Here is a 16,917-nt window from a genome sequence, read left to right as displayed (position 1 = left end):
GAGAGGGACAACTGTCAGTTTATCGAACCTTGTATTATTGAATCATGGTATATACTGTGCTTTTAATTGGACAAAAGTCAGGAGTTATCCGGAAAACCCGATTTGGATATAAACAATCAACTTTTGAGACAGGTTCAAGTATTTAACTATTTGTAAACCGGCCAACCTACTCAAATCCCTAAAAAAAAAAGTATTTAACTAATACAGCAAAATGCCCCGAATCATGATAAAAGGTGGGGTGTGGAGGAACACCGAGGTAAGTTCTCGATGAGCTACTGTGGTCGTCGGGCTAAACTAAATGTCTTGATTTATAGGATGAAATTCTAAAAGCGGCGGTTATGAAATATGGCAAAAATCAATGGTCCCGTATTGCGTCCCTTCTGCATCGTAAGTCCGCTAAACAGTGCAAGGCCCGCTGGTACGAGTGGCTAGATCCCAGCATTAAGAAGACCGAGTGGTCACGGGAGGAAGATGAAAAATTGCTGCATTTGGCTAAGCTAATGCCCACGCAATGGCGTACAATCGCGCCTATTATTGGACGAACGGCGGCGCAGTGCTTGGAACGATATGAATATTTGCTGTAAGTTATAAGTGAACATGCACAATTGTGTGAGTAATATTAACATTATTACTTACAGCGACCAAGCTCAACGCAAGGAAGATGGGGAGGATGCTGGAGACGATCCACGTAAATTAAAGCCAGGTGAAATCGATCCAAATCCAGAGACAAAACCTGCCCGCCCCGATCCAAAAGATATGGACGAAGATGGTTTGTACATATTTTCGTTTATAAATTATTACATTAATTAAACCATACATATTTTGGTTTTTGATTAGAATTGGAAATGCTATCAGAAGCGCGTGCACGTCTTGCCAACACACAAGGCAAGAAGGCTAAGCGCAAGGCTCGCGAAAAACAGTTAGAAGAGGCTCGACGTTTGGCAGCGTTGCAGAAGCGTAGAGAGCTTCGTGCTGCGGGTATTGGCAGCGGCAACCGAAAACGAATCAAAGGCATTGACTATAATGCAGAAATCCCATTCGAAAAACGTCCGGCTATCGGATTCTACGATACATCAGAAGAAAACGTCGAAAAACTTGGGCCGGACTTCAACAAGATGCGTCAACAAGATCTAGATGGTGAGTTGCGCTCAGAAAAGGAAGAGCGAGAGCGAAAGAAAGATAAGCAGAAACTGAAGCAACGCAAGGAGAACGACATGCCCTTAGCTATGCTACAAAATTTGGAACCCGAAAGGAAACGATCGAAGTTGGTGCTGCCTCAACCGCAGATTTCAGATCAGGAATTACAGCAGGTTGTCAAGCTTGGGCGTGCTAGTGAAGTAGCTAAGGAGGTCGCAGGTGAAAGTGGAGTTGAAACGACAGATGCACTATTGGCCGATTACTCTATAACACCGCAAGTTACAGCGACGCCACGCACCCCTGCGCCATTTACCGATCGCATAATGCAGGAGGCCCAAAATATGATGGCCCTGACACACGTAGATACGCCATTAAAAGGTGGGGTTAACACACCATTACACGAATCCGATTTCTCTGGAGTACTACCAAAATCAGCTACAATTGCAACACCCAACACTGTAATTGCCACACCATTCAGGTCAGTATCCATAAAGTTGAGAATACATTAGTGAGCAAAATTTTGTATACATTTTTTTTTATGTATAGAACACAACGCGGAGGCGAGGCCGGCACACCTGGATTCGCGACCCCGGCTTCCAATGCACTTGTGCCAGTAGGCAAAACACCGCACGCTGGCTTGGGTCAAACCCCCATACTCGTTCGAGACAAACTAAGCATTAACCCAGAAGACAATTTAAACGTCGGCGATACGCCAGCAATATATAAAAACTATCAAAAACAACTGAAAAGCTCCTTACGCGAAGGCTTAGCAACGCTGCCTGCTCCGCGCAATGATTACGAAATTGTTGTGCCAGAGCATGACGATCAAGAACCTTCTGAGGCAACCACGGTAAACGTGGTCGAGGACCAAGCAGATGTAGACGCCCGCGCAATAGCAGAGGAAAATATCAAACGCAAGCGGGAGCTGGAGAAACGTTCACAGGCTATTCAACGCCAACTGCCGCGTCCAACTGAAGTCAACACCAAGATTTTGCGCCCTCAATCTGAAAAGCAAAATCTCACTGATATGCAAAAAGCCGAAGAGCTGATTAAACATGAGATGATCACAATGCTTTTATATGATTCGGTGAAAGATCCAGTGCCAGGACAATCACAAAACAAAATTGAACAGCTACAAAGTTACTTCAAATCGAATCCCTATGAAGAATTCAAAAAGCTAGATTTAGAGAAGGCGGGAAACTTGATCAAAGAAGAAATGGAAGTTGTTAAAGAGGGCATGGGACATGGCGATTTACCGATGGATGTCTACTCGCAAGTGTGGCAAGAGTGTTTGGGCCAGGTGCTTTATTTGCCGTCGCAAAACCGATATACGCGCGCAAATTTGGCAAGCAAGAAAGACCGTTTGGAATCGGCCGAGAAGCAATTGGAGCAAAACCGGCGCCATATGGCTAAGGAGGCGAAGCGTTGCGCCAAAATTGAAAAGAAACTAAAAATCTTAACCGGCGGCTATCAAGCGCGCGCACAGGCAATGATCAAGCAGTTGCAAGACACATACGATCAAATCGAGCAAAATTCACTGGCCTTGTCAACGTTCAAATTTCTGGCCGAGCAGGAGGCAGTGGCCATACCCAGGCGTTTAGAGGTATACGGTGGTGATGTTGCTCTTACTTCACCATTATACTAATTAATAATTTTTCTTTTTTCCAGTCGCTGCAAGAGGATGTGCGTCGGCAGATGGAGCGTGAAAGGGAATTACAACAGAAATATGCTAATTTGCGCGAGGAGCTTGAGCAAGCGCAACAAGAAATAGAAGCCTATAAAAACAGCGAGCAGAATACGGATTTTGCAAATTGAATGCATAGCAAAGCTACAAACAATTCAAAAGCTAATTGCAAACTATAAACTCTATGCTTAATTTAAAATAAAACAAATTCATTCTACTTTCAATCTAAGCGGATGTTTTTTTATTTTCTTTTACATTAAAATAGGCCCATTCAGCTTTTGAAATGAGTGGGTCGTTATATGTAGCTGTGAGTACGGGGATACAATAAATATTTTATTTGGTGCTACAATACTAGTAAGTTGATAAATCTTTCTTAATGGAGCTAAATTATGCCTAAAATTTTTCATTCGTCATCCACGCTTCGTAGACGCAATGTATGTAATTTCTAAACGATTAAATGATCAAATATCGCAATAAAAGCATGTCACTTCTGTGGCATGTGTAACTTGCTAAACTTTTGTATGCACATCTCATGTCTTAAAATATCTGTCTCACACATTTTTATACATACTACATTGATATTGCGCATATGGTTAGACGTATCTAATTGATAGCATGCAAATCGTACAATAAAAATTTAGAATTGCGTTGCAGCACTTGTGTGTAAATTCATTTTTTTCTATCAATTGTCTTGGTGATCTTTTTGGCCGGTAATTATACAAAAAAAAAAAATACCTTCATATTTGAATTGTCTTAATGCACCAAAAGGCAAACAAAGATAGAAGTGCAAAAGTTCCGTAAAATTTACCAAAAATATACGCAATTCAATGCACTAACACAATATATGGTTAAATCGAAAGTAATTTAATTGAATATACATACATTGAAAAATTCCGCATTTAAAATGCGCCCGAAACATTGCGTACAAAAAAGAATTTCTATGAGCAATTATGAAATATAAGCATACATATACATATATTGATTTAAATATGCTATGTGTAATGTGGATTAAGAAAAGTGGTACTACTCATACGTGAGTAAGTGGTACAAAAAAGCACTAAACAAAGTATTTATACAATAGAACATAGTTGGATAGCAAAGGTTCATGGCGGTCACAGAAAACATTTTGGCCTGTTCTCACCTGCATATGTATGTATATAAAACGATTTAACCATGTCAACTATATACTGCATTTAATGGCTGGACAAAGTGTATGTATATGTAAAGATTAGTAATATATGTTTTTGTTGGCTTGTTAGCAACAAAAATTAACAATACGCGTTTAACATGGCTGTAGATGTGTATGATATATTAATAATTATTGTTAATTGTCTCCAACATCATCCAGAGCAGCACTGGAGCGTGACAACTTCATATACGCAGCACAAATGCACTCACACACAAATCGATATTGGCTCTGAAAATTGAAAATAACCAAAAATTAACCCATTTATTCAGCAATTGCCTAAATTCAGTGCATATATGTATTTGGGCCACTTACCACATTTTGCACCATACAGGCACGCTGATCGCGCATTGTGCGCACTATGTCCAACGGATAAACGGGCTCTCTGATTTCCATTAGCGCCAATGCTGTATCCATTAGTATGAGAACACCTGTACGTCCAATACCGGCGGAACAATGCACTATCACAGGGGGATTTGCCGCACTAATACACCTGTAATTTTTAAAAGCATTCAATTATTAACCAAGCGGTGTGTAAGTTTAGATTTAACACATCCTCAGTTATGGAATTATATAAAATTCCAACATTAATTCTATAAAAATATACTCACTGATGCACACTAGTCGAAACCGGGTTCTCATCTTCCGGCGTCACTCCATTGCTGGCAGCACATTTCCGTTCACTCATCAGTCCACCATTTTCATCGGCATCGGCGTCCAGTAGCCGCACTTGTTTCAGACTTTCTTCGATTTCCTGCAGCAAAGTTTTATTACGTGCCACACGCACACGCTCTGTGAATTCGATAAAGAGATTCGGATCCGAGGGCACGCAATGATCGGGCCAAGCTAAATATTGCATGTGCTGAATGTGACGTTGTTCGCCAGTGCGCTTATCACACAAAACAAATTCACGAAAGACAAAACTACCCGTCTCATCCGGCTGTTCGCTAAGGCATTTGACCGAAAAACCATCACCCAAGTGCAACTCATCGCCAGTAACTGGCCAATACTGATGGCATTTCTGGCGACCCGCCTCCATAACCGTGGTAAGCATGACTATCAAATGGCTACTTTCTTGCTGCACCATACGCCAAAAGTCTGTTGTGGTATTTGCTAGAGGACCTTGCGTAGCGATATAACGATTTACCACACCGCTCGGTATTTCCATATTTACATAATTGGCATTGATATAATCGCCGGTGGCAGAAGTGACCAGTGAAACGCGCGTGCAATCATCTAAAAAAAAAAAAAAATCATTTATTTTTACAGCCGTTACTTGCTGTATGTACAACTAACTTACATGGTGATATGTCCCGATACCGATTCTTAGCAATATTTTCCGGTTTCCGCGCCTCTGTTATCGCCAATTCGGGATTCTTTCGATACATCAGCTCGTACTGTGCCAATAGCGCACCAGATGCTAGACCGTCGCTCAAAAGCAGTAAGCTCTGCGTGAATAATGCATCGCCATCCAATAGATTTGAGTGAGATCCAATTTCATCGTTCTCCGGCACGTACTGATATAGTGGCTCCTCCTCCGATAGTATAGCGCGCATCGCCTTTGGGCGTACAGTGAGCAACAGTTCACCGCTCTGTTGATTGCGACTTTCTCGTATCATTGTCACGACCTGATCATGTTGCAGTCCTACAACATCGTGCCCATTAATCATGACAACCTCATCACCTTCACACACACGTGGTGTGCAACGATCTGCTGGCGTGTTCGGCACTACTTTCGATACCTGCACAGGCAGTCCAAGATCTACGCCACCCTTAACGTTAAAGCCAAAACGGCCCTGCTCGTCGGATTGTAGACGTATAGTTACCAAATCGCTACCACTTTCCAACTCAGTCGACGTGTTGCCATTTATAAGCGTAGTGATTGGCGGCCCAAGGCGCGATGCAGCATTAATAGAGTTCATTATCGGACTGTGTGCGCCCGAACTGTAGGTTGGCGGTATTGGTGAATCAAATCGTCTAGCTATTATTCCAGTGTCACTAAAATCAAGTAAATTATAATTTATTTTTTGAAGATAAGAAAGCACTGTCAGGAAGTAGTGGCGCTTACAGTTGTATATCGTATTCGTCGCTCTGCTGTTCCCAGGCCTTTCGCGGTATTGTTTCAGTCTGCTTCGAGGTCACTTTATTGTCATGTGGACGGCTCGTTTTCGTAATAGTCAAAATGGACGTATGTGTTACCAATGCGGACGAGGTGACTTTGCCATTATGCGAGACGCTACCGTTGCTATCCGAGCCGCTGGTGCCGTTCACCATCGGGGACGGGGCAACGGTAGAGCCCGCGGCTATAAGACGTTTGCTCGGCGAACGCACAAATGCCTTGTGCACGGTGCCGCGCTGCTTGGACTCTTGCACAGCCTGCAGCTCTGTGCGTCCGGAATAGTAGAATCTGCAGTGGTAATAGAAAAAAAAATTGCTAATAAATGCTCTGAAAATTATGCGTTCGAGTATAAGTATACACTCACTTCGAGCCTAGACTGATGTTTAAGAAACGTGGAAGCCGATGTGGTCGTTTCAGACGGAAGAAAGAATGGTGTTCCACACAAGATTTCCACAATGCTTTAGCGTGCTTGTGTGAGATCATGCCGAAGCCCAGCAACGTGTCATAGCTTTCCGACTAAATATTAAAAGAATTATTCTAAGTTTAGTATGATTTTAACATTTGTTTATTTATAACAATAAAGAGATAATGTTGCTAATTCAAATCATTTTTACTTTAACTTACCGGTTCTCTGCGCAGCTGTATGAAAAAATCTTTGCGTTTGAATGAAACTTTCACCATTTTCGACCAGGAAAATGTATTTATACGCAATCCGTTTTGAAAAACTAATAACCCGATCGCTGATACGCCTAGCTGCAAGTCTTTGCCATTAGAATCCTGTAAGACAGAGGAGCCCAACTAAGCAAGGTACATTGTAAAATACAAACTTTTAAATTGACCGAAGAATATTTTGTTTCATATAATGGAAAGTTGTCTGCATCAATAAGTTTCGTTACATACCGTAGCTTTGTGTAAATCAATGCCGTATAAATCAAGTCGTTTCGCATGTTCTAAATAATTATACTCTGCATCAGCTGGTAATTGTCCGCGATGCAATTTATGTAATTCCGATATCTTTCGCTCGGCATCTGGTGTTTGTTCGACCAGCAATTGCATGTCGCCCAAGTATCCTGGCTGATGTTCCGCTGGGTTGAAATCGCCCAATTCGGCTAAAAGTGCATAAATCACAGACAAACATTTTACATACATACATACATACATAATATGTGTTCCGTATGGAATATGTAGTAGCTTATGTCGAAAGGCTGGCTTTAGTATAATGCGGCATTCGCTGCATACGATTGCGAATGACTCACTGGTGGCAAGCCATTGAAGAACTTCTGGCAAATAATTCTGCAAGAAATAGTTCCGACAGTAGCAAGTCAATATTCTTATTAGGTCTCATCAAAAAATTCCTTGTCGTTTAAAGAATAAAAGGAATGCCGCATTATACTAAAGGCAGCTTCCCAACATAAGCTATTATACCATGCGAACACATATATATATGTATGTATGTATGTAGTTATGTGCGCTCGGTACTTACATTGCACAGTATAGCTGGCAAGTAAACATTGCGTGTTGACAGAGCATGGCAGTCTTCCCAGCAGAATATTGCGTTTTATTTGCAAATAGAACTGATATCTGGTATATTCCTCTTGCAAACGACTGGGATCACTTACATAAAACTATAAAAGCAACAACACCAAAGTTGTATGCATTGGTTAGGCATTAAAAATTCTCATATTTTTGTCAACAAACACTTTTACCTTAACTCTAAATTCTAGCGTTTGAATGGTGTCATTTTCAAGAGCGAGGCTACTGCATTGTTTTTTAAATTGCTTATGCGCATCTACCCATCGCTGTAATAGACGAACATAAACGAAATGAAATTAATATTTTTAATGGTTAAACTTTTATTTTGGTAAATAAGTACTTACAACAACATCACCGGGCTTTTGTGGAAATAGCAATCCAAAGTAGTCCCTTTCGGATAGCTCTAAGAAATGAAAAACCTGATCGAGTAATTCAGATCCTTTAGCACGTTTCTGTGGAGAAATATGTGAGGTTATAGCGGATGCGTATGTTAAATAAAATAAGGAAATATGAGACTGATACATATATTTTTAGTTGTATAAGTTTGATTTTCCTTGCGGTCTGATGTTTGCGTTTGTGCTGAGTTCGGGTTCAACCTTGTCTATATGACAACGGGAAACCGACCATTATGATATTTATAAAAATACGAGGTACCACTTAGGAGAACTAATATAATCTCTACTCTTCACAAAGTTTCTAATTTGAGTGTATCGCTCAGAAAGTTCGGAGCGAATGTGCTCAAGCGGTAACCACAAAGAGTCTGGACTTCGCTAATATGCAGACGGTACCACACGCAATGAGAATATGATTTCCTGTCTACCTAGTTGAGTCACAGCACCGACAGAGATCATTACAAAAAATCAACTGTCTATTCATATACCATCTTATTTAGTCTAGAGTGTCCTGTAAGGATGCCAGTTATTTTGTAAGAGATTTTCATACATACACATACATGGTTGATGTTTATAAATTATCTATTGTCCTATTAAAAAAAAAAATCATACATAGATATGTAATTTCGACTGTTTACTAAAAAATCCCATGCCGAAATAAGTAGATACTATGTATAGGTTCCGCCCGATTTATATATGTATGCAATATTTACTGTAGTAGACTTGTGGCCTTATTCATAAAAAATAAAGTAGGTTTAAAGAGCTTTATAAAATGACGTTTTCATACATTTTTCAGTTTATAAACCTTTTTTAAAGCTACTTTATTTTTTATGAATAAGGCCATTGGTCTTTTTTCGAGTTAAAAACTTGTCTATAGTAGATTGTTGTGATAAAAAGCACAATAAATCACTGATAAAGTATTGAAAGCTAACTTGCATTTATATTTGTATGTGTGTGTTCGTGACTAAATTTGTCGATATATTTTATTTCTGATTAAAATATTGATAAGCCCGCTATATGAATGTCTTTGCGTAGTCTTATTTTATGCAGTGCAAACAATTATTTTGAGGTAAATGAGTCAGAAACAAGTAAGAGCAGTTCGTATTCCTCAATACCATCAGAAAATTTTACTTTAACAGTGCAGAAGATAATTTAGGTAGGCCTTCTTAAATTAATCTAAAAGGCCTACTCCCAAGAAGGGATGCAGAAAGAGCTTCCCTGCATGGATTCTAGAAGGACTTTTTCTATTTACAATTTACGCGAAAGTATAAGCTTATATTATTTAGCATTACAAAGGAATTTAAAAATGCATTTTAGAATGCAATAAAACATATTTGCTATGAACCTTAAATAAAAACTTTAAAGAAGAAAGATTTTTGTGAATTAAAGGAGCGGTTTTATAAGAATTCCTCCAAAGGCCTTCCGAAATACGTCCTACAAAGTCCTTCTTCTCATGATGAGAATCTTGCAAGTTTCCCTGCCAGCTGTTGTCCACGGTTGCATTTGAAACATAATAAATTTTTATAGAATTTTTTAGTCTTTCAGATGGATAAAAAACATGATGTACATGTATATTTCTTGTTGATCTGACTTTCTTTAACATACATTTCGATTTCTTTATCGTACTAGCTGTCGAGTTTCTTTAATCGACTTTGGTTGCAAAACTGCATACTCAAAAAAATTCTAAAAAAATTTAAAAAATTTGTAATGTACTCATTTTACTCAACTTCGGTGTAAAAAAAATGTATAACTCAAATTATTGTAGAGGGGTGCCATTACCATTGTGATTTTTTTTTCAATTTTTTTGAGATTGCATATTTTCAAAAACTAATTTTTTTATCAAAAAATGTGTATGTAAAAAATTTTAAAGAAAAAAAAAATTTTTAATTATTCCTTTTCATAGCGAATTGTATGTGGTATTTTCGAGATATTTTGAAAACTAATAAATCGATTTGTTTTGGTTTTTGAGCTGTAAAGTTTTTAAAAATGTATTAATCAAGCTAAAATTACATATTTATTTATTATTTATGTTTATGCATCAAACCTAAAAATTTTAAACAAATTAAACACATGAAGTATGAACCCCGCTCGCTTTGGCATGGAACACCCCATATGCATATTGCACTAAAATCCACGTACAAATCATACTGAATAAATGTAGTATATAAAATAAATCACGCTGTCGCAGATTTTTTATTATAAGTACATGACAATATTATGTATATCGTGCATACATGCATGCATAAGCATGAAGGTTTGTTTTGAAATTCATTAAACATTTGTGCGTTTTATGTTTCTTGTACGCTGTGGCTCTCAAGTTCATTTGTTGGCCAGGCCAACATATCTATACATACATACATAGTAAGTACATACATAACTGCATGTAGCAATGATCAATTTCATTGCACTGCACTTGTATTTTAAATTACAAAGCAATTAAAAAATTAAATAAAAAACATAAAACAAAAAGCTAAGAAGAGGTATGTACCTACATAAATAGCAAAAGAAAGCAAAGATCTTGAAATGGAAAGCCATCGGTGGGTACTATGAGCGATGGGCAATGGTTGTTAACTAGAGGTGGCGATATTTGGAATATTTTTTTCATTTTATTTACGAGATTTTGAGATTTTTAATTTCATCTCGGGATCCCGCAGTCATTCGATTAGACTCAATAGGTTTGCATTCTCGATATTTTTAGTTTTGTAACGGTATCCATAAAAAAATAATAACACTCTGGCTTACTCTATTAAGTGTGGCTGCAAGCTTGCGTCTGCCTTATAGCAGCAAAAACGTCCACCCGATTTAAAACATCAATGTTTTTTCTCGGATTTATATATGTATATTGTAAGGAACTATTTGACATAATCCCATATGACATTCGTTTAATGTTGAGCCTAGCAATTAGAACAGGCCAAAACCACCATATATAGAGGTTTTACTGTATTTCAAACAGTTTCAGGGTTTTACCTGTTTTCGAGATTATCATACCTAGTACGCACATTGATTCTACACTATCAAAGAGCACAAAACGAATGGCAATGCGAACGAAGGCTTTTTGCTTTGTATTTTTATTTTTATTTTTTTTATGCTCTGCGCTATGCGAATGCCCGGATGAGTGCGCTTACCACTACTCAACGAAACAATAAACAATCAAAAAGAAAGCAATTCAGCATTTAAACATATTAAAACATAAATGCGCACAACGTAGTCTCCTACAACATTATGATATGGATAGCTATCAGTCTGAGTACTTTCTATTTAGTCATTAGTAGATATGTATGTATGTAGGTACATAAGTACTTAGTATTGCGGTATGTTGTAGTGAAAATACGAATACACATTTGAATTATAGACGATTTTATATTAGCAGATGAAATGTACGCCATGGTTGGATGGTTGGTTGGTCAACTGTTGAAATGAGTAGGCTACTTATCGTTTTGGCGCTGCGCAGTTGGAACCCTGCCCTGATTAGTTATGATTTTTCCAACTATGTAACTAAGCATAACTTTGGTTTTGTTGTTATGTATGTATGTACATACGTACGTACCTCTATCCGAAAGGTGTGCGTTGTGTCATCTAAAAGCAGGACAGTGACACATTGTTGGCGTTGTTGTTTCTTATCGCGCGCCAGTTCTTCACTTCGTAAACGACAATTTGCACTTAAATTACCCAAACGAAAACGTTCAAGCATCGCATTTGTCCATGGCAATGTAAGAGCAATTTATGAAGATTCTCTTAAAAATAAATCTATTGCTTACGGCTTAGATATTTCCTATTATATGTATTATGTATGCAAGTATTTTTCGGCAAAAGTGGTGTTGGATCGCCGCTAAGTTGCTTGGCTACTTGGCTGATTTATAATTTCATTGACAGGGGATATATTCGATTTGATTGTACTTTATGTATGTATGTATGAACATACATATAACTTTCGCAGTTTTTAATGGACCTCCTCTTACATTAATCAATGCTAATTGTGATGGACGTTGTTGACCACTAATTGGATGGATTTATGTGATGGATTATGTTATCTGTAATTAAAAAAAAACAAAAGTATTTACAATTAATTAATTGTATAGGTATATTAATTAAGATGTTCAATAAAATATTTCACTCTTCCAAACATATACATATTTCATTATCTTATTTAGGCTTTTTTATTGCGCTTCCTTATAGTTCTTAATTTTTTGTTTATTTTTATTTTTTGATTTTACAATACACATTCTTCCATCGTGAGTTTTGCTACTCGATGGAACACATGTCCACATTCATACGTCTATAAACTAAATAAAAACATTCAGAATGACATAGTATGTATGTATGTATGAATGTAAATATACTTGGTTGTATGAATATTAATTAATATACCATGTCGTCATTGTGTTCCCCTATGTATATTTGTATATTCTTACATCCAATTCACTGGCAAATGACTCCCGGTCCGAATAAGTCCATATGCACATATGTACATACATATGTACATACGTATGTGAAGTATGCGAAGGAAAAAGTGAAAAAAAATGTCATCACTTCCGGCTGGCACTGATGAGCAAAGTTAAACTTTGCCAATACGATTTATGTGGATATCTAAATACTTATGTACATACATATGTACTAGGGTAGCCAACTAATTTTTCGTAATTCTTCGATTTCGACAATGAAATATTTACATACATACATACAGTAGTCGAAAAAATGCAGTCGATCCCAATTTGGACCAGTTTTCACAATTATTAATTTTACTTATTTTTTAATATGATTCGTTCTTTAACAAATCCATATAAATCCATGATTCAAACTTAGTTCAATATTAAAAAAAAAAATCAACAAACTTTCGTAAAAATTTCGAGCTTTTAATTTTTAATTTTCTAGAAAGATTTTTGAAAATTTTGTAGCGCACTCAATTCTAGTATAATAAAAAGCAAGTTTCAAGTGGCTGAAAATTAGTTAACACCTAATTCCTCACAAAGAAACAGTTCAAACCCCGATTTCCCACGTAAACTGATATTCCACACAAAAAACGTTCCTTTCTCCGATTCCCTCCGCAAACTGAAATTCCCCGCAAATCGAGGAATTCCCGACGAGTTGGCTTCCCTGATAATGTACATAGATAAATATGTACATTCTACATTAAATATGTATGAACCTATGTTGTATGTATATACATATGCACATATGTACATACATATTTTCATGCGAGCATACTTCTTACGAACTCACACCCTAGACATAAACATAAGCGCAAATGCCGAGGTGTACAAACATGCGACCGCATTTCTGACTTAATTCAAAGAAAACCATACTTTGTTTTTAATAAATATGTACTACAATTATTTCCATTTATTAATTGCGAAATCGCCAATTAGGAAGAATTGATTTGAAACGATATGTTTGTTTTCACGACTGCGGACATATCGTCCCAGTTTACATTTTTAAATCCCGCCAAGAGCCTAGCATAATGAGAGGAAATCGCTTAGAAATGTTGTTATGAAATAGTAGCTAATACCCAGCGGGCTTAGGGCATCTCATTTACTAAATTCTCTGGTACTTTAACACTTCTAAAGATACGTTAAGAATCTAGTAACTTTTAGTATAGTTCAAGTTTACGAAGAAAACTCTGCTCTGAAGCTCATTCTTTAGATAACGATATACATACATACATACAGTGCCGGACAAAAGTATTGGCACATAGAATTTTTCGCAATATCTGAAAAGTTTTTTATTCTAATTTATTTTCGATAATTTTTTATAAATATATAGTTCGTCCTACACCAAAAAACATAAAAACTAAATCTCTAAATTTTGTGCAAAACTCAGGAAAATTCAATAAATTTGCATACTTATTTGCAACTTTCTATTCAGATTTTTTAGAAAAAGTGCAAGCTTGAAGGTGCTAAAAAATCGCATTGATTTTTGGCAATTTTTTTTCAGTCAGGTTCTTCCGTACAAAGTATGTTCGACAATTATTTTTTTGTATGGAGAAATGAGCAACACCTTCTACTAAAGAAATGTCCAAAAATCAACGAAATTTTTTAGATACTTCAAACTTGCACTTTGTTATACTAAAATTAGTTGGGCTATAAAACTACATCCTTAGAATTTCTCTAAAAAATCTGAATAAAAAGTTGCAAATTAGTATGCAAATTTAATGAATTTTCCTGAGTTTTGCACAAAGTTTAGAGATTTTGTTTTTATGTTTTTTGGTGAAGTACGAACTATATTTTTATTAAAAAATATTGAAAATAAATTAGAATAAAAAACTTTGCATATATTGCGAAAAATTCTCTGTGCCAATACTTTTGTCCGGCACTGTATGTAATAATACATAATGACAATAATAATAATAATAATAAAATGGCGTTTACACATGTAAACATGTATGTTAGTATTTTGCTGAGCTTCTGCTCCGATTTGTGTTGTGCGCCTTGATGTTGTCACACAAAGGGGAGGGATCTACAGTTTAACGCTAACTCCGAAGGGCGATTGTATTTTTATGAGACGCTGTTTTTCATGGCAGAAATACACTCGGGGGTTTGCCATTGCCTGCCGAGGGGCGACCGCTATTAAGACAAAACCTTTTTCCTATATTTTTTTCCGATATTGCTTTGACCAGGGCTTGAACCCAGGCCTTACGTTGCAATGGTCTCGGTTGCGTTTGAACCGGCTAAAATCATTCGTGATACAGAATAAGGCTGTATATCTTACAACAAATGCTCTTTATGCTTTAATTCAAATATATTTTCTTTTCTTCTTCCAAAGCTTTCGCAATCTTTTCGTTATGGTTTTTGGAATTCCGTCATCAAATTTGTCATCGCTTCCGAAATTATTTGGAATGCGCTTTTCTCTTTCATCCAGAGTCTGTGTTGAAGTTAGGCACCGATGAATAAACCTTTTTTTAGTGACTCTAGTATTAAAGTTGCTACCTGGCTGATTTTTAGAGCCAATCGAAACGAGATTTGTTTTTAAGTCGGAGCATCATAGTAAAACGGAAGAGACAGTTGGGGCCAGGCCTTTAAATTCAAAAGGGATATTCTCGGAGGCTTGAAAAGCCTTTTCTTGGTGCACGGGTTACACGATAAATACTGGCTTTCCAATGGGACAGCTCTGCAAACAGTGCAATCCGCGCACCATACAAAAGATGTCCACATTGCCACTCTCCACCTTGTTGATTTCTCTACAGGGCTATATCTGTCTATGCAGGTCGGTTCGCTTAACTGCGTGCGATGTTAAGCTTATAAGTATTTAATCTCAAAAACAAAGTACATAAATATAATTTCCTGTTGGCATTTAGCCGAGATGGCCTAAGTGATATTTTATTTTTAATGCTTTGCAAACGTAATCAAAGAGCCAACAACAAAAACACCTGTGAAAATAAGTACGTCAGTGCTGTACAATATTTTGCAATTTTTGTAAACAGAAACAGGGCAAAAAATAAAATATAAAGAAATTCTATTTAAAAATTTTTCAGAACTTTAACTACGCCATGGATGTGTATAAAATGTTATTAAATGCACCAAAGAAAGTTTATGTTAGAAGCCGTTTATAGCATTTTGTCCTTTTTTTTGTGCTTTTATGATGTCTAAATTGAACGAAAAAATACAAGTTAAAAATATGTATGTACATCAGGGTGGTCCGAAAATGTTGTTCATAAAGCAACAAAAAGGCTCAGTTCTGTTCTAACCCGATTTAGCATTGAGCCATTACAACCCCCTTACCATGAACTGGTATGTCAGATAAGGGGCAGATATTGTTCAAAAGGACCACGACCCATCAAACTGTTCACAATGGCGACCCGTTGAAAATTATTGAAAGAAAATAGTTAAAGACATCTAAAATTAGCAGCATTTCAAAATTAATTGGCAGAGAGCAGCAGATACCGTCACAAAAACGGGTGTCCATGGCTTAATGAGAGGGCTCAAATGTAAATGGCGCCATTTTGTTTATAATGAAGATAATTGAAAAAAGTTTTTTATTTAATATAGTAAGCATGATACAATAATGTTTAGAAGGTAGTTTCACTTCTTCTTCTTATCCGCCATGTTAGCTATCTGTCAGAAAACGTGTTTCGTATTTTTTGTTGTACCAACTTAAAAAAAATTCCAGCTTTTGACGTTGGAAAAATAAATAATAATTTTCGAATATTTTTTAATAATTTGCTTCATAAAAAATTAACTGCTGCTTTCGTGGATATTGCAACACACGGAATAGATGTAAGGATACAGCTATAAGAGCCACCGCATACCACAGACTTTATCGGTCGCCTATTTAAATAGTAGGGCTCGCTTTAAATATGTACATGAAGATGTATGGAGGTGCGCACACTACACCAACTTAATCGCTCCGACCAATTAGTTGTGGTGCAATGGAAAGACTAGCGAGCCTATCTAAATCGGCGGCCGATAAAGTCCGTGGTGTGCGATGGATCTAATCCATTATAAACAAGAAATATTGCCGTTATATTTTCATTTTTATGATTTTTATTCGTGTGATTAGCAGTGGCAAAAATTTATGTATTAAATACGTATATTTATAGTAAAAATCAGTTATGAAACATATACATCTTTACATGTTCTGTTAAAAAATTTCTAAAATAACAAGCGAAAATCCCCAAGTTCTATATCGTAGCAGTGGCCACATTGCGTGTTTGTCAAAGACACGGTTTATGTCAAAAATTTTGAAGTGAAACTACCTTCTAAAAATTATTGTATCATGATAGTAAGCTTAATAATATGTGTGTCAAGTTAGCACTACACTTTTCGAATTTGGAAAAGTTAACTACGGCATTAATTGTAGTGTTTTTGTTGTAAATTTGTTGTGGGAAGAAAAAATTTGTAGCTCTCGTTTTTTAAGAAAAAATGGTATGTAG

The 16,917-nt window shown here is 36.7% G+C and overlaps 2 protein-coding genes across 3 annotated transcripts in view; one reads left to right on the top strand and one right to left on the bottom strand.

Annotated features, from left to right (window-relative positions):
• The first annotated feature begins 48 nt into the window (after nucleotides 1-48).
• LOC118747755 (cell division cycle 5-like protein) lies at nucleotides 49-3,050 on the top strand. Its single transcript, XM_036481879.1, has 7 exons — nucleotides 49-138; nucleotides 191-256; nucleotides 315-580; nucleotides 639-769; nucleotides 838-1,615; nucleotides 1,684-2,740; nucleotides 2,806-3,050. The coding sequence occupies exons 2-7, from the start codon at nucleotides 212-214 to the stop codon at nucleotides 2,950-2,952; spliced, it is 2,424 nt and encodes an 807-aa protein (XP_036337772.1). The 5' UTR covers nucleotides 49-138; nucleotides 191-211; the 3' UTR covers nucleotides 2,953-3,050.
• Nucleotides 3,034-16,917, bottom strand: part of LOC118747754 (tyrosine-protein phosphatase non-receptor type 4) — a 24,887-nt gene continuing 11,003 nt past the window's right edge. Inside the window, exons 2-13 of one of the 2 annotated variants that reach the window (XM_036481877.1) lie at nucleotides 11,599-12,082; nucleotides 8,004-8,111; nucleotides 7,833-7,925; nucleotides 7,610-7,751; nucleotides 7,027-7,235; nucleotides 6,751-6,924; nucleotides 6,491-6,642; nucleotides 6,076-6,414; nucleotides 5,308-6,005; nucleotides 4,619-5,243; nucleotides 4,323-4,500; nucleotides 3,034-4,238 (exon numbers count right to left, since the gene is read on the bottom strand). In XM_036481877.1, coding sequence (XP_036337770.1) covers nucleotides 4,146-4,238; nucleotides 4,323-4,500; nucleotides 4,619-5,243; nucleotides 5,308-6,005; nucleotides 6,076-6,414; nucleotides 6,491-6,642; nucleotides 6,751-6,924; nucleotides 7,027-7,235; nucleotides 7,610-7,751; nucleotides 7,833-7,925; nucleotides 8,004-8,111; nucleotides 11,599-11,742 — 2,955 coding nt within the window. In that variant the 5' untranslated portion in view covers nucleotides 11,743-12,082 and the 3' untranslated portion in view covers nucleotides 3,034-4,145. The remainder of the gene's footprint in view (nucleotides 4,239-4,322; nucleotides 4,501-4,618; nucleotides 5,244-5,307; nucleotides 6,006-6,075; nucleotides 6,415-6,490; nucleotides 6,643-6,750; nucleotides 6,925-7,026; nucleotides 7,236-7,609; nucleotides 7,752-7,832; nucleotides 7,926-8,003; nucleotides 8,112-11,598; nucleotides 12,083-16,917) is intronic. The other variant, XM_036481878.1, reaches the window with a different exon arrangement.

The sequence above is a fragment of the Rhagoletis pomonella genome, unplaced genomic scaffold, assembly GCF_013731165.1.
Source record: "Rhagoletis pomonella isolate Grant_MI unplaced genomic scaffold, Rhpom_1.0 Rhpom_scaffold_00012, whole genome shotgun sequence".
In the NCBI taxonomy this organism is placed as follows: Eukaryota; Metazoa; Arthropoda; class Insecta; order Diptera; family Tephritidae; genus Rhagoletis; species Rhagoletis pomonella.
Note: the sequence above shows the minus strand (reverse complement) of the source record. Positions and strands in the feature narration are given on the sequence as shown.

Coding starts and splice junctions, on each gene's coding strand:
- LOC118747755 (XM_036481879.1), top strand. CDS start 212: ATGCCCCGAATCATGATAAAAGGTGGGGTGTGGAGGAACACCGAG. Junction 581..638: donor GAACGATATGAATATTTGCT/GTAAGTTATAAG, acceptor TATTACTTACAG/CGACCAAGCTCAACGCAAGG. Junction 1,616..1,683: donor GTAATTGCCACACCATTCAG/GTCAGTATCCAT, acceptor TTTTATGTATAG/AACACAACGCGGAGGCGAGG.